Below are 21265 nucleotides of genomic sequence, written 5' to 3'. Positions count from 1 at the left end.
GGGGACGTGGGGGGAGGAGGAGGAGGGGGACGCAGGGGTCAGAGGAGGAGGAGGGACGTGAGGAGAGGAGGAGGAGGAAGGATGTGGGGCCCAGACCCAGGGAGTCACCTATAGCCCAGACCAGAGAGTCTTCTTTCAGAGGGCAGTTGAGGTTGCTGTGGCTCTGGAGTCACATCTAGGCCAGACAAGGTAAGGAACATCAGGGAACCGGGTGGGTTTTTCCGACAATCAACAGTGGGTTTTATGGTCATCAGTAGATTCTTAATTCCAGATATTTTTTATTGAATTCAAATTCCACCATCTGCCATGGTGAGAATGGAACCTGTAATCCCAGAACATTAGCTGAGTTTCTGGCTTAATTGTCTAGTGATAATACCACTCAGCTATCACCTCCCTGGGATCAAGTGTTCCAAAGAAGAGTCAAATTGCACTTAAAACATTAACTCTGTTCCTCTCTCCACAGATGCTGCCAAACCTGCAGAGTATTTCCAACATTGTCTGTTTTTATTCCTGGGTTAAGGCATTGTTTTATGAGGAAGTGGATATATACCAATTAGAAGAATTAGAGGTAATACCATTGAAACATAAAAGATTGAGAGATTTGACAGGGTAGATGCTGGGCAGATGTTCTCCTCATGGGGAAGATCCAGAAATAGGGGGGACACAGTTTGAAGATGAGAACTCCTATTTAAGATTGAAATGAGGAGGAATTCCTTCTCTCAGGGAGTCAATGTTTGAAATTCTTTTCCCCAGTGAACAGATTGGCGCAATCTTACTGTCCGTTCACGCTCACTCCAAATGCAGCAAAGGCAGAGAATTTGGTGACAAGCCAAATCTCCGTTCACTGCAATAGGATGGGAAAACCCCACTGGTGTGAACGATCAGAAAATTCAGCCGCAGTGGCTGGGCCATTGATTATATTCAAGGCTGATTTAGATAAATTCTTAATTGACAAGGGAGTCAAGGGTGACAGGCAAGTAAACGCTATTAAGGTCACAATCAGATCAGCCATAAGTTTCCTGTATGGTGGAACAGGCTCAATATGCCCAATGGCACACTCCTGCTCCTATTTCTCATGATGTTATGATCTTACTCCGATTCTAATGTTGATTCATAGCAATAGATGAATAACTGATGCATATAGTTTGCCACAAAACCATAGCACCCGGAATCACACACAATGGTGGGGAGGGGAGGGGGTGTTTATTGGAGCCCACAGGAACAGGAAACGTGATATGCAGGATGAATAGATAAGGGAGGATACAAATTTTTGATTGCCATGGCGGGTTGAGATGCAAAGATTATATCAGAGATTGTGCTTACATCTAGCCTCAGACTGTCCTATGGCAATTCATTCTTATAGTACATTTGCAAGGCATGAATACTCATTAACCTAATTTTTTTTTAATTACATGCTATCTTCAAAAGTAAGCAATGCACAAGAGTCCAATGGCACCCAGCTCATATTCTTTTAAAGGTGATGTGCAGCAGTCGGCTTTGTGCAGCTCTGTCTGAGGTGAGTGGTTTTCCATGCTGAACTCTACACAGGAGGGGAACAGGAGAAGGCAGCTTGCAAGGAGTCTGGGAATTGGAAAGGGCAGATTGCTGCACTACAGAGGGATCTGGGTGTCCTTGTCCATGAATCACAAAAGTTAGCATGCAGGTTCAGCAAGTAATCAGGAAGGCAAATGGAATCGGTATTCACAAAGAAGAGGGGCATGTTGATTGACGGTGTCTCGGAGGGGTATGTAAACCCTCTAGAGCAAGTCACCATTACAAGGGAGGAAGTGTTAGGTGTATTAAAAAGCAATAAGGTAGACAAATCCCCAGGGCCAGATGGCACCTATCCCAGGTTACTGAGGGAGACAAAAGATGAAATTGCTGAGCCTCTAACAGAAATCTTTGTTTCCTTGTTGTCCATGTGAGGTCCCAGAGGATTGAAGGACAGCCAGCCAATGTTATCCATGTTATTTAAGAAGAGTAGCAAGGTTAACCCGGGTAATTATAGGCCAGTGAGCTTGATGTCAGTGATAGTGAAATGGTTGGAGAAGATCCTTAGAGATAGGATCTACACATATTTGGAACTGAATGGTTTTATTAGCGACAGACAGCATGGTTTTGTATGAGGGAGGTCATGTCTCATTAATTTAATTGAGTTTTTTGAGGAAGTAACAAAAATGATTCATGAGGGAAGGACTGTGGATGTTGTCTACACGGACTTTAGCATTTGACAAGGTCCCTCATGGCAGGCTGATGCAAAAGGTTAAATCACACGGGATCAGGGGTGAACTAGCTCGATGGATTCAGAACTGGCTTGGCCATAGAAAGAAGTTTAACAACACCAGGTTAAAGTCCAACAGGTTTATTTGGTAGCAAAAGCCACACAAGCTTTCGGAGCTCCAAGCCCCTTCTTCAGGTTCTTCTCCATGTTGGCCATAGAAGACAGAGGATAGCAGTGGAAGGGTATTTTTCTGAATGGAGGTCTGTAACTAGTGGTGTTCCACAGGGATCAGTGCTGGGACCTCTGTAGTTTGTAATACATATAAATCACTTGGAAGAAAACATAGCTGGTCTGATTAGCAAGTTTGCAGATGATACTAAGATTGGTGGAGTTGCGGATAGTGATGAAGATTGTTAGAGAATACAGCAGGATATAGGTAGGCTGGAAAATTGGGTGGAGAAATGGCAGATGGAATTTAATCTGGACAAATGCGAGGTGGTGCATTTTGGTAAATCCAGTTCAGGTGGGAGCTATAGAATAGATGGCAGAACCATCTGGAGCTCAGACACAGAGATCTGGGAGTACAGGTCCACAGATCCTTAAAAGTGGCAGCACAGGTGGAAAAGGTGGTGAAGAAAGCATATGGTATGTTTGCCTTCATCAGACAGGGCATCGAGTATAAAAGTTGGCAAATTATGTTACAGTTATATTAAAAATTGGTTAGGCCACATACTGTGTCCAATTCTTTGAAGAGAATACAGAAAAGGTTTACCAGGATGTTGCCTGGCATGGAGGGTATTAGCTATGATAAGAGATTGAATAAACTGGGATTGTTCTCCCTGGAAAGATGGAGGCTGAGGGGTGACCTGATAGAAGTTTAAAAATTATGAGGAGTATAAATAGGGTGAACAGTTGGAAGATTTTTCCCAGGGCAGAAATGACAATTACAAGGGGGCACAAGTTCAAGGTAAGGGGGGAAAGGTTCAGTGGAGATGTGCGGGGGAAGCTTTTTTTCACAGAGGGTGGTGGTAGCCTGGAATGAACTGCCAAATGAGATGGTTGAGGCAGATACGTTAGTGACATTTAAAACCTGTCTGGATTGACACATGAACAGACGGGGAAAAGAGGGATACAGGCGGTTTGTCTGGCTAGGACATGATCCGCGCAGGCTTGGGATGGCTGAAGGGCCTGTTCCTGTGCTATACTGTTCTTTGAATGTTGATCTTCATTGCAAGGGAGATGGAATGTATAAATAGGAAGTATTGTTACATCGGTACAGGGTACATGTCAGACTGCACCCGAAGTATTGTGTACAGCATTGGTCTCCTTACTTATGGAGGGATATACTTGCATTGGAAGCAATGCAGAGGTTGTGGGGGTGGTGGTGGAGGTTGAAAGGTTGCAGTTCAGGTGCATGGAGGGGCAAAAGAAGGATCCAGGCCAGGGCAGAGGGTCGGGCTGGGCATACAGACGCGAAGTGGGAAGTGCATGATGTCCTGTACGTTGAGGGCAAGGTGAGAAAATCATAGAATCATAGAATCCCTGCAGTGCAGAAGACACCATTTGGCCCATCAAATCTGCACTGACTCTCTGAAACAGCATTTTACCCAGGTTCCTCTGCACTCTATCCCCATAAACCCACACATTTAGAACGACCAATCCACCTAACTTGCACATCTTTGGTCTGTTGGAGGAAACTGGGTCATCTGGATGAACCCACACAGACACAGGGTGAACATGCAAACTCCACACAGTCACCCAAGGCTGAAATCGAACCCAAGTCCTTGTGAGGCAGCAGTGCTAACCGCTGTGCCCCCATGCCACCCCTGGGGTCAGAAGGGAAAGGATCAGTGCTGTCCACATGTGGGTCCATCTCAGGTGGTTGCCTGGCAGCGTCCTTGTGGGGTTTGAATTCAGCGACAACATTCCAGTTATCCCTGCCATGAGTGATATCAGACAATGTCCTTAATAATGCATAGAAGGGAGGGTCACCTGAGCCAGCAAGTTCAGCCACGTCCACAGAATGCTGATTACAACACTGGACAGTAACATGAACATTCAATAAAGAATGAACACAAAAACACGTTGACCGGAATTTCCCCATCTGGCCCGCTTCGGGAATCGTGGCGGGCGGGGAGCCAGGGGAGTGGGGCCAGCGAAGGTCTGTTGACCTCAGGTAAGATTTTCCAGTTTTGGGGAGAGCGCGGCCAGAAAATCCCATCCATTTTTTCTTGCACAATAAAAGGAATATCTCTAACTCCCTGTAACCATTCTTGCAACCCAACCATGAGATGTGTCGATACACTCACATCTCTGACTGAGCTCAAAGGCAAGTAATGATGATGCATGCATGAATAAAGTGAAACTAATCAAATGTGGACTCTTTGTAGTTCTTTGAAATTAAAATCTGAAGAAAGAAAAGCCCTGTGCTACCTTTGCCATTAATAAATGACTTATTGAGAGCAGGTAGTTGGCAGGAAAGTTTTCACCATAATGCAGAACCTCCCTATTTGACCAGAAGGTTCTTTCATAGCTCACCCATAGTCAGCTGACAGCAGGTTTCACCAATGAACAGCATCCCCCATCACAGATCATGCATATCTTTAAATTTTAATTGCAATCACGTGGGAAATGGGAAAAAGCAAGAGCGCGGAAATGGAGTGCACTTCCCGATTCGCTATCAGGAATGGCGTACCACTGATCAAATTCAGGACCATGTCGCACAGTATCATGCCCAGTGTTATGGTTCAGGTTAGAAACTCCAAAGTGTTTTATGAAGCCCACCTGAATCATGAGTTTTGCATCTTCAATTTGGCTAGGATAAGCATATGTTCCACTTCAGGTATGATTCAAAAGACCCACTAGGGAGCTTTTATCAAACAAAATTTATTTAAGAATATAGTTAACATGTATAGTAAGAAAATTAGCAATACTTTTTATCAATTACCCCAAACAAGAAACAAAACAACCACTATAATGTATAATCCTTAACGAAGACAAAACCCTTGCCATAGACAAAACCCTTTAAACAGGTTCAATACAGCAAAGTCCACTGCTCATGTCGTAAGGAAATTTAAGTCCTTTGGTAGAAGTCTGCAGTTCTCTGGATTCATTCCGAACAGTTTGAAGACAAGACAGCTTCTCAAAACACCAGAGATACTTAGGTCCAGCCCCAACGACAGCAGATTTTCACCCTTCAGGAAAACAACAGAATTTCCAAGAAAAGGGAGAGATTTCCCTTTCAGCTTGATGCTGCTAACACTCCAACTCCCAAACTGAAAATGAACCCCTGTCACCTGACCTGCCCACAGTTTTTTCCTCCTCCCAACAATGACGTCACCTAAGGCTGTAAGCATAATTTTTTTTTTAAACTCTTAAAAGGTACACTTACATCACACCAGTAAAGGCATGTCATAACCATGACTTTAAAAATATGAACTCTATTCAATGTGGAATCTTTGACTTAAAATGGACACAAAATGACCACCAGGTGACCTGGTACGTGTAATACAAGAACTGATCCACTGTCTCACAAGGAGAAAAGGTGTGTTCCAGACTTAAAAAGTGTAAATTACATATATCATATAGTCATAGAGTCATACAGCACAGAATTAGACACTTCAGTCCACTATATCTATGCCATACATCAAGTACCAATCTATACTCCCGTTTACCAGCACTTGGACCATAGGCTACTATGCCTAGGGTCCAGATACTTCTTAAATGCTGCGAGAGTACCTGTCTCCACCACCCTCTCAGGCAGCATGTTCCATATTTCCACCACCCTCTGGGTGAAAAATATTTTCCTCAGTTCCCCTCTAAATCACTTACTCCTCACTCTTAATCTATGCACTCTTGCCTTAGAAACCTCTGCCATGGGGAAAAGATTCTTACAATCTACCTATCTCTATGCCTCTCATAATTATGTATACCTTTATAAGATACTCCCTCAGCCCCCTCTGCTCCAGGGAAAACAAACCCAGCATATGCAGTCTCTCCTCATAGCTGAAACTTTCCATCCCAAGCAACATCCTAGTGAATTTCTCTGCACCCTCTTCGGTGCAATCATGTCCTTCCCATAGTGTGGCAACCAGAACTGCACGCAATACTCCATCTGTGACCTAATCAATATTTCATAAAGTTGTACTAAGATCTTCTTGCTCCGATACTCTATGCCCCGGCTAATGAAGGCAAGCATTCTGTATGCCTTCTTCACCACCCTATTTACCTATGCTCTATCTTCAGGGATCTATGGACTTGTACATCAAGGTCCCTTTGTTCCTCAATACTCCCTAGGGTCCTACCATTCATTGTGTATATCCAACCCTTATTAGACCTCCAAAAATTCATCACCTCATACTTATCAGAATTAAACTCCATTTGCCATTGCTCTGCCCAATTTACCAGCTGATCAATATCAGTCTGTAGCCTAAGACTATCCTGCTCATTATCAACAACACCACCAATTTTCATATCATCTGCAAACTTACTAATTATATCTTCTACATTCACATCAAAGTCATTAACGTATACAACAAAAAGCAAGGGTCCCAGCACTAATCCCTATGGTACACCATTTGTCACAAGCTTCCAATCACAACGGCAACCCTCCACCATTACACTTTGGCTCTGATTGACAAGCCAATTTTTGATCCAATTTGTCAACTTACCCTGGATCCCATGGGCCCGAACCTTTTGGACAAGTCTTCCATTTGGAACCATGTCAAAACCTTACTGAAGTCCATGTAAACATCATCAACTGCACTACCCTCATCAATATATTGTTACCTTTTCAGAAAACTCATCAGATAGGACCTCCCATCAATAAATCTGTGCTGACTATCCCTGATCAATCCTGGCTTCACAGATGTTGATTAATCCTGTCCCTCAGAATTTTTTCCATTAATTTCCCTACCACTGATGTTAGACTAACTGGGCTGTCATGACCTGGTTTATCCCTGCTATCCTTCTTGAATAAAATGTACCACGTTAACTATCCTCCAGTCATCTGGCACTTCACCTCTGGCCAGCAAAGATTTAAATATCTCTGTCAGGGACCCTACAATTTCTTCCCACGCCTCCCATAGCAGTCTGGGATCCATCTCATCAGGCCCTGGGGATTTATGCACCTTTATGCCTGCTGAAACATTTAATAATCTAATACCTCCTCCTTATTAATCTTAACATCTAGAACTTCACTGTCCCAACTGAAATCTCCAACTACAATGTGTTTCTCCTTAATGAATACAGATGAAAAATATTCATTTAAAACTCAGCCTCGTCCTCTGGCTCCAGATTACCCTTTGGTCTCTAATGGGCCCCACTCTTTCCCTGGTCAGAGAATCACAGAATAGAATCACGACAGTGCAAAAGGAGGCCATTCGGCCCATCGAATCTGCACTGACCACAATCCCACCCAGGCCCTATTCCCATAAACAGACATATTTACCCTGCTAATCTCCCTAACATTCAGGTCAATTTAGCATAGCCAATCAACCTAACCCACACATCTTTGGACTGTGGGAGGAAGCCAGAGCACCCAGAGGAAACCCACGCAGACACGGGGAAAATGTGCAAACTCCACACAGTCACCCGAGGCCAGAATTGAACCTGGGTCCCTGACGCTATGAGACAGCAGTGCTAACCACTGTGCCACCATGCCGCCTCTGCTAATATACTTACAAAATGCCTTGGGGTTTTCCTTAATCTTATCTGCCAACAATGTTTTGTGGACCCTCTTTGCCCTCCTAAATTCCTTTCTAAGCACACCCCCCCCCCCCAATAATCTCTATACTCCTGAAGGATCTCCCCCATTTTTTGTGCTTTGTACCTACCATATGCTTCTTTTTTTCTTTATCAAACCCTCAGTATCTCTTGACATCCAGGATTTCCTTGACTTGCTGCTCTTGCCCTTCATTCTTCGAGGATAATGTTGGCCCTGAACTCTCACTATTTCACTTTTAAATAACTCTCACTTTCTAAATGTAGATTTGCCTGCAAGTAGCTGCTCCAAGTCTATATTTGCCAGATCCTGTCGAATGATATTGAAATCGGCCTTCTCCCAATTCAGACAATTGGATGGCGATTCTCCCATCCTGATGCGCTAATTGTTTAGCGTGGTGGGCCAGGAGAATCGCATGTGCATGCGGGGTTCCCGGGCTGGCCAGTAATCGAGCTGGCCAGCAAACTGCAGGCTGATAGTCCGGGGCCACTGTGCATGCACTGAGACCCGGAACTGTCAGACGCTGGCGTGAATAGGCCCCGCCCACTCCAAGCTTTTAATGATATTCATGATTGTGGCTCCTGCATTGCACAGAGTGTGGGAGATTCTAGTGTGAATTCCCACTGATGTACACCAGTTTACCCATGAATTTAGCACCTAGAACTTTTTTGGGAGAATCGCCCCCTTGATTTCTGCACTATCCTTATCCCTTTCCATAATGACTTTGAAACTTTGAATTATGGTCACTATCCCCAGAATGCTAGCCCACTGACACTTTAACCACATGCCCAGCTTCATTTCCTAGGATTAGGTCTAGCAATGCCCCATCCCTTGTTGGACTATCCATGTACTGGCACAAAAAGCTCTCCTAGATGCATTTTAAAAATTCCACACCATCTAATCCTTTCACACTAAGGCGAATCCAGTTAACATTGGCAAAGTTGAAATCCCCTACTAAGAACAAAGAACAAAGAAAATTACAGCACAGGAACAGGCCCTTCTGCCCGCAAAGCCTGCACCGACCATGCTGCCTGACTTAACTAAAACCCACCTACCCTTCCGGAGACCATATCCCTCTATTCCCATCCTATTCATGTATTTGTCAAGATGCCCCTTAAAAGTCACTACTGTATCCGCTTCCACTACCTCCCCCAGCAACGAGTTCCAGGCACCCACTACTCTGTGTAAAAGATCTGCCTCATACATCTCCTTTAAACCTTGCCCCTCGCACCTTAAACCTGTGCCCCCTCGTAATTGACTCTTCCACCCTGGGAAAAAGCTTCTGACTCTCCACTCTGTTCATGCCTCGCATAATCTTGTAGGCTTCTATCAGGTCGCCCCTCAACCTCCTACGTTCCAGTGAGAACAAACCAAGTTTCTCCAACCTCTCCTCATAGCTAATGCTACTATAAACCTATTCCTCTCTCACCTCTCTGTGATTTGCCTACATATCCCTCCTCTGACTGTTAGGAGGCCAACGCATAATCCCAGCTAAATGATCGCCCCTTTTTTATTTCTAAGCTCCACTTCATATGGCTGCATTTGAAGAACTTCAAAGACATCCTCCCTCATTACTGAGGTGATGGTCTCTTTTATCAATAATGCCATGCCCTCCCCTCTCTTGCATCCCTCACCTGAAACCTCCATACCCTGGAACAGTGAGTTGCCAGTCCTGTCCTTTCACCCATGACTCAATGATTGCAACAATATCATATTTCCACATGCTTTAAGTTCATCTGCCTTACTAGACAGGCTCCTTGCATTAAAATAGATGCAATTTAGCCTTCCAATCCTTCCATGTGCCTTATCACGCCCATCGCTTCTCTGGACCAACCTAGCTTTCCTTCTACATTGGACTGAATTTCACTCCCAACTAAAGATCTACTTCGTGTCCCACCCCCTGCCAAATTAGTTTAAAACCTCCTCATGAACACGAGCAAACCTCCCAGCAACCATTCCCGTTCAGGTGCAACGCATCATAGAATCCCGATAGTGCAGAAGGAGGCCATTTGGCCCATCGAGCCAAAGATCATCTTACCCAGGCCCATCCCCACACACCTATGACTAATTCCCCTAACCTACGCATCTTTGGACACTAAAAGGCAATTTAGCATGGCCAATCCACCTAACCTGCTCATCTTTGGATTGTGGGAAGAAACTGCAGCAACCGGAGGAAACCCACACAGACACGGGGAGAACGTGCAGACTCCACACAGACTGTGATCCTTGGCTGGGTCCCTGGAGCTGTGAGGCAGCAGTGCTAACCACTGTGGCACCCAATGCTTTAGAAACTGTATCAAACCGGTTCTTTGATTAACCAGCTTCAGCTGAGAGTGATTCAGCTGACTCCTGTATCAGAAATGCAACTAAACTACACCTAATCAAAAATATTCTGAGAGACCGTCAGAAAGCATTCCTGGATTGAATGGGTCTTTTGAAAGAAAGAAGATAACTGTTGTAACCCAGCAAGCTGCACAGGTTACAACTGGGTGTCTTAAATCAATAGAATGCTAATTCTACAAATGATCCAAATATCTAAAGCCCTCCCTCCTACACCAATTCTTAGCCACTCATTCATCTTACTGGTCTTCCTATTGCTATACTCAGTGGCACATGGCACTGAAAGTAATCCAGAGATTACAACCTTAGACGTTCTGCTCTTTAATCTACAACTAACTGCCTAAATTCCTGTTGCAGTATCTCATCCCTTTTTTTAACCCAGGTCATTGATACCGACATGCATCATAACCACTGGCTGTTCACCCTGCCCCTTCAGAATGACCTGAGCCACTCTGAGATACCAGGGAGGGCAACATATCATTCGAGAGTCTCATTCGCGGGCATAGAAATTCCTGTTGGCTCCCCTTATAATTGAGACAATATCACTAAAACTCTCCGTCTTTTTCCTCCCTAACTATGCAGCAGAGTCAACCGTGGTGCCACAAACTTGTCTATTGCTGTTTTGCCCTGAGAGGCTATCCCCTTCAACGGTATCCAACACAGTGTACCTGTTTGAGAAGGGAATGCCCACAGGGTGTTCCTGCACTACTCGCCTACGGCTATTACTCTTCCTGGTGATTGCCCAATGCTTTTCTACCTGTGCAGCCATTGCTTGGGGTGTGACCAGCTCACTAAACCTGCTATCCATGATGTCCTCAGCATCACGGATGCTCCATAGTGAGTCAATCCAGAGTTGCAGCTGGGCACACTCCTGCATACATGGTCCACTCCTGCATACATGGTCCACTCCTGCCTACATGGTCCACTCCTGCCTGGCCTGAGCTCTGCACTAAGTCTTTCAGCTTCCCCTCCTCCCTGTTTTCACTCAACTCCAAAGCACTCTTGTTTCACCAACCAGTACTGAAAGTTACCTCTTTTTAATGGCCCCAAAAATAATGCTTTAGAAACTGGATGAAGCCAGTTGTTTAATTAATCAGTTCCAGCTGATAGTGATTCAGCTGACTCCTGTATCAGAAATGTAACTAAACCACACTCAATCAAAAGTATCCTGAGAGACCCATCAGAAAGCACTCCTGAATTGAATGGGTCTTTTGAAAGAAAGAAACTGTTGTAACCCAGCAAGCTGCACAGATTACAACTGGGTGTCTTAAATCAATAGAACGGTAACTCTGAAACAAAGCAGGATGTGGTTCAATCTAAGAACAGCGCCAAATTTGGTAAAGAAACACACACTGTGGGGAGTCACATGATGGAGCAGCCATGTTTGCCCTCTTGATTCTTCAAAGAAAAAGTGTTGTCTGCAGAGAAAAGGGAAGGGAAAACATGGAAAAGGCAGCAAGATCTGCTGTGTCTGGGAAAAATCTAAAATATGTAACATGGTAAGATCTCCAAGGCTGTTGGAGGCAAAGTGACCCCTGGTGATGAGACTACAAAAAATTGATTGTGTGACGACAGAAAGATCATCTCTTCCGGGAAATCCTGCAAAAGGTTTCTGCATCCAGAGGTTGAATTTACCTAAACAGCATTTCAGGTGTGAGGAAGGCCTTTCATCAGACCTGCACTTCCCTCTTCAGTGTTAAATATGAACTGCTACATTTTGGTTAATAACTTGTAAAAGTACATGATTTTCCCCAACCTGTGCTTTCCTTGTGTGTGAACATGCTAGTGCACACGCTTTCAAATTATCGGGGGGAGTGCTTAAATAAACAATTATCTTTCTTTGTTTTAGACGTGCCAGCGCAGACCAGAATGTCACCATCTGAGCTCCCCCCCGACTCATCTTTGGATCCCTCCGGAAACAACCAAGCGCTTGGACACTAATGGGCAGCTTCGGCAAGCGCCTCCACACAGCTGAGAAACGTCACCATCCACCTGAGCACTCCCGAGGGAAAAGCTTGACGTTGGTTATTCAAATCATCTCTCACAGAACAAAAACAACAACACATTTCCCCCATAATGGACAGGGATTCAGCAGCTCTGTCCCTGTCCTAAGCCAGCAGCTGTATCACTGGGCAGCTGCACTTGTGTGGATCAGGGAAGCCTGTATCTATGAGAATATTCACCCCGCCCCCCGTGATTAAAGCCACTTACTTGAGACCAGCGGCTCCTGTGGACTTTTAGCCTTCGCAGGGTTCCGAATCCTCTCCACCCTGAAGTTACCAGCGGGCATCAGTTTCAGCAGCTCGGCCTGGATCTTTTGGAGAACGTGTTGACGGGTGAGCTGGCTCAGTGGTTCATTTCCCTGAAACTCGACCACGATGCTGCCGCCTCTCATTCCCACAAAGATCACACCGAAAAATTCCGCCACGTCTCTAAGGACACCAGGTAACGCCATGGAGTGCAGCTGCTTGAGGACACAAACACTCGCCCCTGCTATCGCGAACGGGCAGATAATCCCGCCGACAGTCTGAACAAAGTGATCGCTGATTCTCACAGACAGTGTCCTTTTTATCAAATCAACGTCAAAGTTGGAGTGTGAGCTCTCGGTAAGTCTCGCTCTTCTGGCTGGCGGTGAATCCTGATCGGAGCTGAAACCTGCCATTGCCATCCTTCAGCCCACACAACAATTCTGAAATGTAAGACTGTCCGCACATTAACTGAACACGGTGCCTTTCAGTCACACCCACACGTTATTTGCTCGCCCAGTTGTTGAGGTACAGGAAATGCTTTTTGCCTGCACACCTCATTTCCCTGGAGACAAAGAATACAAACCAATGCCTTTAACTGGCATTGTGCTTCTCTCGTCAAACATTTATACAAGCTTATCAGACAAATATCAACAACCCAAATGTTCAAAAGCACGCTCAAAGTTTCAACCAGTGCAGTCGATAGAGAACAATGGCAGAGAGGGAAATCTAAGAGCTTCCATCTCAAGGCATACCAGAGATGCAGCAATTAAAACGAGGGATGTGTAACAGAACAGAGGACAGTGATCATAGGGTTGTTCAGAATTGGAGATAAATCTCCAGGACACTGTTCTGAAGAAGTTGGATTCTTGGACTCTGTTTCTCTTTCCAGAGATACTGCCAGACCTGTTGGGCATATCCAGCATTTTCTGTTTTTCTTTCAGGTTTCCAGCATCCGCAGTATTTTGCTTTTATATTACGGCTGTGTAAAATACGTGGGACCTTGAAAGGAAGTAGGGAAAAATCATTGAGACGTTTTAAAAATTCTTTCATTGGATGTGGGTATTGCTGGCAAGGCCAACATTTGTTGCCCATCCCTAATTGCCCTTCAACAGAGTGGCTTGCTGGGCCACTTCAGAGGGCAGTTAAGAGTCAACCACGTTCATAGAAATCATAGAAACCCTACAATGCAGAAGGAGGCCATTTGGCCCATCGAGTCTGCACCGACCACAATCCCACCCAGGCCCTATCCCCACATATTTTTACCCGCTAATCCCTCTAACCTACGCATCCCAGGACTCTAAGGGGCAATTTTTTAACCTGGCCAATCAACCTAACCCGCACATCTTTGGACTGTGGGAGGAAACCGGAGCACCCGGAGGAAACCCACGCAGACACGAGGAGAATGTGCAAACTCCACACAGACACGTTGTGGTGGGTGTGGAGTCACACGTAGGCTAGACCAGGTATGGGCTCCTGCTCTGCCCAAGACCGCAAGAAACTACAAAAGGTCGTGAATGTAGACCAATGCATCACGCAAACCAACCTCCCACCCATTGACTCTGTCTACACTTCCGGCTGCCTAGGCAAAGCAGCCAGCATAATTAAGGACCCCACACACCCCGGACATTGTCTCTTCCACCTTCTTCCATCGAGAAAAAGATAAAAAAGTCTTGAGGTCAGGTATCAACCGACTCAAGAACAGCTTCTTACCTGCTGCTGTCAGACGTTTGAACGGACCTACCTTGCATTAAGGTGATCTTTCTCTACACCCTAGCTATGACTGTAACACTACATTCTGCACTCTCTCATTTCCTTCTCTATGAATGGTATGCTTTGTCTGTCTAGCGCACAAGAGACAATCCTTTTCACTGTATGCTAATACATGTGACAATAATAAATCAAATCAAATCAGGATGACAAATTTCCTTCTCTAAAGAACCAGATGTGGTGGCCTCGCCAGTGGGACCGGAGGCCATTGAACCTTGGTCGGGGACAGGGCTGGGAAGTGCCCTCTGTTCTTCTGCTAGGCTCTGTTTCCAAAAGAAAAAATAAGGTAAGGGAAGACATTGATGGCAAAGGAATAATAAGTTACAGAACGGGAGCCTAAAATGATAGTAAAATGAGATGAAATCCTATTAAAAATAAGTTAAAATGCCTGTACAGTGAGGCACACAATGTCCATAATAAAATAGCAGAGCTGGAGATAGTCATGCATTGAAAGCATCAAGACATAGTAGGGGTTACTGAAATGTGGCTACAGAAATATCAAGACTGGAAATGAAACATTGAAGGGTATAATGCATTTAGAAAATGCCCCCACGAGCATTTCTGGGTTAGCCCCAGCCACTTACCTGCTGTTCCCGCTGGTTTCCAGTGTGGTCCCAACTATGCCAGAGATGCAGACGCCTTGGGAAAGCATGCGTGAATCTCTCAAAATGGCCGACACGCAAAAAAATTAGCAGGTCGGGATAGGGGAATTGCCCCTTAAATGTGGGAGATAGTCAATTCTGATGAGGATTGCAAATAATTACAGGAGGGTATTAATAAACTCCAGAATAGATAAATAGTTTTCGAATGAAGTTCAAGGAAGACAGGTGTGAGGCAATACATTTTGCAATCTCTCTCCATTTACATAGCACACTGCTTTTCTATTATTTCTGCCAAAGTGGACAAGTTTGCATTTTACCACATTGTACTCCATCTGCCAAATGTTTGCCCATTCACTTAACCTATCTACATCCCTTTGCAGGCTCCTTATGTCCTCTTGACAACCTATTCTCCTACCTAGCTTTGTGTCATCAGCAAATTTAGCAACCCCATACATTCAGTCCCTTAATCCAAGGTTGTAAATGGTTGAGGCCCCAGCACTGATCCCTGTGACACTCCACTCGTTACAGCTTGCCAATCCAAAAAGGACCAATTTTTCCTAGTTTCAGCTTCCTGTTAGCTAACCAATTTTCTATCCATGATAATGTTAGTTACACCATGGGCTCTTGTTTTGTGTAGTAATCTTTGGTGTAGCACTTTCTATAATTCCTTTTCGAAATCTAAGTACACCACATCTGTAGGTTTTCCTTTATCTAAATTATTACTTCCTCAAATAACTCTAACAAATTAAACACAATTTCCCTTTCACAAAACCATCTTGACTCTGCCTGATCCCATTATGATTTTCTAAGCATCCTGCTGTATCCTGCTTAATAATGAATTCTAACATTTTCCCCATGACAGATGTTAAGCTGACTGGCTTATAGTTTCCTGCTTTCTGTCTCCCTCCTTTCTTGAATAAAGGTGTTACACTTAGAATTTTCCAGTCCACTGGGAGCTTTCCAGACTCAGGAATGTAGGAAAATTATAACCAATGCCAGTACTAACTCTGCACTCCCGAGGATGCAGGCTGTCAGGGCCTGGGGACTTGTCAACCTTTAGGTCTAATAGTTTTCCAAGTACCTTTCTCTTGGTGCTGGTGATTATAATTGCTAATGAATATTCCCTCCCCCCCTCCGCCCGCCCCCCTTTGTATCTGCATATTCAAGGATTCTGTAAATCCTGATTCAGCTGCGCACAAAGGTCACCAGATGTATGAAGGTAATATTGGGTATATTCTTTCTGACAAATCTGAAGATTTTATTCTGGGAATATAGTCAATTTAGAACCACCAGATTAAGTGGAAAACAGCAAGACAACCACTGCAGCACAGGATGTGAACCAGATTTGCACCACAAATGTAAAACAATAAGAGCATGTTCCAGAAATTCACTTTAAACAACAGTGTAAGGTGTAGACTGACACTGGAGCAGGCAAGACCACTTGTAGAACAGGAGGAATTCCTATCAGGCCAGTTCAGGTTGCATCAATTAATTGAAATGTCAACATGGGAACACACTTGCCTCTTGAATCATGAGTAATTGATTAAAACCTTGCTCCAGAGACATGAGCATATCCTGGAAAGGCAGTAGCATTAGAACATAGAAAAGCTACAGCACAAACAGGCCCTTCAGCCCACAAGTTGCACCGAACAATTTCCTTACCTTCTAGGCTCATCTATAACCCTCTATCTTACTAACCTCCATGAACCTATCCAAAAGTTTCTTAAAAGACTCAATCGAATCTGCTTCCACCACCACCACTACCGGCAGCCGATTCCACGCACCCACCATCCTCTGAGTGAAAAACGTACCCCTAACATCTCCTCTATACCTACTCCCCAGCACCCTAAATCTGTGGCCTCTCGTGACAAGAACAAAGAACAATACAGCACAGGAACAGGCCCTTCGGCCCTCCAAGCCCGTGCCGCTCTCTGGTCCAAATTAGACCATTCTTTTGTATCCCTCCATTCCCACTCCGTTCATGTGGCTATCTAGAAAAGTCTTAAACGTTCCCAGTGTGTCCGCCTCCACCACCTTGCCCGGCAGCGCATTCCAGGCCCCCACCACCCTCTGTGTTAAATACGTCCTTCTGATATCTGTGTTAAACCTCCCCCCCCCTTCACCTTGAACCTATGACCCCTCGTGAACGTCACCACCAACCTGGGAAAAAGCTTCCCACCGTTCATCCTATCTATGCCTTTCATAATTTTATACACCTCTATTAGGTCACCCCTCATCCTCTGTCTTTCCAGTGAGAACAACCCCAGTTTGCCCAATCTCTCCTCATAACTAAGCCCTTCCATACCAGGCAACATCCTGGTAAACCTCCTCTGCACTCTCTCTAAAGCCTCCATGTCCTTCCGGTAGTGTGGCGACCAGAACTGGGTGCAGTATTCCAAATGCGGCCGAACCAACGTTCTATACAACCGCAACATCAGGCCCCAACTTTTATACTCTATGCCCCGTCCTATAAAGGCAAGCATGCCATATGCCTTATTCACTACCTTCTCCACCTGTGCCGTCACCCTCAAGGATCTGTGGACTTGCACACCCAGGTCCCTCTGCGTATCTACACCCTTTATGGTTCTGCCATTTATCGTATAGCTCCCCCCTACGTTAGTTCTACCAAAATGCATCACTTCGCATTTATCTGGATTGAACTCCATCTGCCATTTCTTTGCCCAAATTTCCAGCCTATCTATATCCTTCTGTAGCCTCTGACAATGCTCCTCACTATCTGCAAGTCCAGCCATTTTCGTGTCGTCCGCAAACTTACTGATCACCCCAGTTACACCTTCTTCCAGATCGTTTTTATAAATCACAAACAGCAGAGGTCCCAATACAGAGCCCTGCGGAACACCACTAGTCACAGGCCTCCAGCCGGAAAAAGACCCTTCCACTACCACCCTCTGTCTTCTGTGACCAAGCCAGTTCTCCACCCATCTAGCCACCTCCCCCTTTATCCCATGAGATCCAACCTTTTGCACCAACCTACCATGAGGGACTTTGTCAAACGCTTTACTCAAGTCCATATAGACGACATCCACGGCCCTTCCCTCGTCAACCATTCTAGTCACTTCTTCAAAAAACTCCACCAGGTTAGTGAGGCATGACCTCCCTCTCACAAAACCATGCTGACTATCGTTAATGAGTTTATTCCTTTCTAAATGCTCTTACATCCTATCTCTAAGAATCCTCTCCAACAACTTCCCGACCACGGACGTCAAGCTCACCGGCCTATAATTTCCCGGGTTATCCTTCCTACCCTTCTTAAATAACGGAACCACATGAGCTATCTTCCAATCCTCTGGGACCTGTGTCCAGTGACGAGATAAAGATTTGCGTCAGAGGCCCAGCGATTTCATCTCTCGTCTCCCTAAGCAGCCTGGGATAGATTCCATCAGGCCCTGGGGATTTGTCAGTCTTTATATTCCCTAAAAAACCTAACACTTCCTCCCTTGTAATGGAGATTTTCTCTAACGGGTCAACACTCCCTTCCGAGACACTCCCGGTCAACACATCCCTCTCCTTTGTGAATACCGACGCAAAGTATTCATTTAGAATCTCCCCTACTTCTTTGGGCTCCAAGCATAATTCCCCACTTTTGTCCCTGAGAGGTCCGATTTTTTCCCTGACAACCCTTTTGTTCCTAACGTATGAATAAAATGCCTTGGGATTCTCCTTAATCCTGTCTGCCAAGGACAATTCGTGACCCCTTTTTGCCCTTCTAATTCCTCATTTGAGTTCTTTCCTACTTTCTTTGTATTCCTCCAAAGTTCCCTCCGTTTTTAGCTGCCTGGACCTAACGTACGCCACTCTTTTCTTTATGACCAATCGCTCAATTTCCCTGGTTATCCTCGAATCCTCGCCTTCCTATCCTTCTTTTTTACAGGCACATGCCTATCTTGCAGCCCTAACAACTGTTCCTGAAAAGACTCCCACATGCCAGATGTGGATTTACCCTCAAACAGCCTCTCCCAATCAACAGCTGCCAATTTCTGCCTAATCCCACTAAAGTTAGCCTTCCCCCAATCCAACACCTTACCCTTGGGACACCACTCATCCTTTTCCATCACTATCCTAAAGCTAACAGAATTGTGGTCACTATTTGCTACATGTTCCCCTACCGAAACTTTGAAGACCTGACCGGGCTCATTCCCCAGTACCAGATCCAGTATAGCCCCCCCTCTAGTCAGGCTATCTACATATTGTTCCAAAGAACCTTCCTGTACGCATTTTACAAATGCCTCCCCATTCAGACTCCCAGCCCTACGCGATTTCCAGTCTATACCAGGGAAATTGAAGTCTCCCACTACAACAACCCTATTTTTCCTGCACCTATCCATTATCTCCTGACATATCCGTTCTTCCACTTCCCTTGGGCTGTTGGGGGGCCTGTAGTATACCCCCAACATAGTGACTGCACCCTTCCTGTTTCTGAGCTCCACCCACAGTGACTCGTGACACGACCCCTCTGAATTGTCCTCCCTCTGCACCACTGTAATATGCTCTCTAACTAATACTGCTGCTCCCCCACCTCTTTTGGCCCCTCCTCTGTCTCGTCTAAAACACTTGTACCCCGGAATACTCAGCTGCCAGTCCTGTCCCTCTTTCAATCAAGTCTCTGTTACCGCAACCACATCCAAATTCCTCGTAAGCATTAAGGCCCTAAGTTCGTCTGTCTTACCTGCTACGCTCCTTGCATTGAAGTAGATGCACTCCAGACCTCCAGGGTCAGTGAGGTCATCCTCCCCCAGAGTGCTCTTCTTCTTTGCCAGCCTTGTCCTGGCCCCAAGCTCGTCCCCAACCTCTACACTTGTAGACCTAATTTTTTGATCCCCACCCCTCTGCCATATTAGTTTAAACCCACCCGAACTGCACTAGCAAAACTCCCAGCCAGGATATTCGTGCCCTCCCAATTTAGTTGTGACCCATTCTTGTACAGGTGCCCTCCTCTCTTGAAAACTTCCCAGTGATCCAGGAATATGAATCCCTCCCTCCTGGACCAGTCCTTTAGCCAAGCGTTTAATTGTATTATCTCCCTATTCCTAGCCTCACTGGCCCTAGGCATTGGGAGCAGCCCAGAGATTGCCACTCTGGAGGCCCTACTTTTTAGCCTATTTCCCAACTCCCTGAATTGCCCTCGTAGGATCCCCCTGCTCTTCCTATGTACGTCATTTGCACCAATGTGTACAATGACATCCGTTTCTTTATCCTCCCCTTTTAATATGCCTCCTATCCGCTCGGAGACATCCAGTACCCCAGCCCCAGGCAGGCAGACTACCATCCTGGAGTCCCGTTCGCACCCACAGAATCGCCTGTCCGTGCCTCTAACCGACGTGTCCCCCACCACTATTGCTCTCCTAATCCCTCTCTTTCCTTTCCGGATCACAGAGCCTGACTGTGTGCCAGTGACCTGGTCACTGTGGCTTACCCCTGGAGAGTCATCCTCCTCCACACTATCCAAAATAATATACCTGTTTTGGAGGGGGACAACCACAGGTGACCCCACCACTAATTGCTCAGACCTCTCCCCTCTCACACCTGTCGCCGAGCCCTGGACAGCCACTGGAGTACTCTCTGGTACGTTACCCTTATGACCTTTACTCCTCCTAACTGTAACCCATGTGTCTTCCCCCTGAGGCCCCGGTGTAACTACTTGCCTATAACTCATGTCTATTTGTCTCTCATTCTCCCTGACTAGACTAAGGTCATCAAGCCGCTGCTCCAGTTCCCTGACGCGGTCCCTCAGGAGCTGCAGTTCCACGCACCTGGCGCAAATGTGAACCTCCGGGCGGCTAGGTGTTTCCGGGAACTCCCACATCCCACACCGAAAACAACAAACTGGCCTAACACTCATAGCTACCCTTTTCCTTTATAGGAATGGAGAAGAAAAAAAAACGTACCCCGCTTTGCCCTTTCCCCCGAAGCCCTGTGAGCCAAAGCCCTCACAACTCACACTCTACTCCCTGCTCACTCTGCTGCCCACTCCCGACGCTGCCCGCTCAAAAGTGTGGCCTGCTTTTAAACCCTCCAAAAACCTTCCCAGGCTTCTCCTGGGCCTACTTCCTGTTTTGGATTTAAAAAAACCTCCGACTTTTTTACACAAATTTAACTGAAAAATAAATAAATAAATCACAAGCACAAACACACTGCCTTACCCTCAGCCTGCTCCTGTGGAACAACCATTTCAGCCCTGGGTAAAAGCCTCTGAGAATCCACTCTATCAATACCTCTCAACATCTTATACACCTCTATCAGGTCACCTCTCATCCTTCGCCTCTCCAAGGAGAATAGACGTAGCTCTCTCAACCTATCCTCATAAGGCATACCACTTAATCCCAGCAACATCCTCGTAAATCTC

The 21265-nt window shown here is 45.6% G+C and overlaps 1 protein-coding gene across 3 annotated transcripts in view; it reads right to left on the bottom strand.

Annotated features, from left to right (window-relative positions):
• The window catches only part of LOC144495228 (uncharacterized), a 98019-nt gene extending 84960 nt beyond the window's left edge, over positions 1-13059 (bottom strand). The window contains exon 1 of one of the 3 annotated variants that reach the window (XM_078215307.1): positions 12495-13059. In XM_078215307.1, coding sequence (XP_078071433.1) covers positions 12495-12951 — 457 coding nt within the window. In that variant the 5' untranslated portion in view covers positions 12952-13059. Of the gene's footprint in view, positions 1-12039; positions 12085-12494 lie in introns of those variants that run through there. The other 2 variants (XM_078215299.1, XM_078215311.1) reach the window with 2 other exon arrangements.
• Between the last annotated feature and the right edge of the window lie 8206 nt (positions 13060-21265).

The sequence above is a fragment of the Mustelus asterias genome, chromosome 1 (assembly GCF_964213995.1).
Source record: "Mustelus asterias chromosome 1, sMusAst1.hap1.1, whole genome shotgun sequence".
NCBI classification, from domain to species: domain Eukaryota; kingdom Metazoa; phylum Chordata; class Chondrichthyes; order Carcharhiniformes; family Triakidae; genus Mustelus; species Mustelus asterias.
Note: the sequence above shows the minus strand (reverse complement) of the source record. Positions and strands in the feature narration are given on the sequence as shown.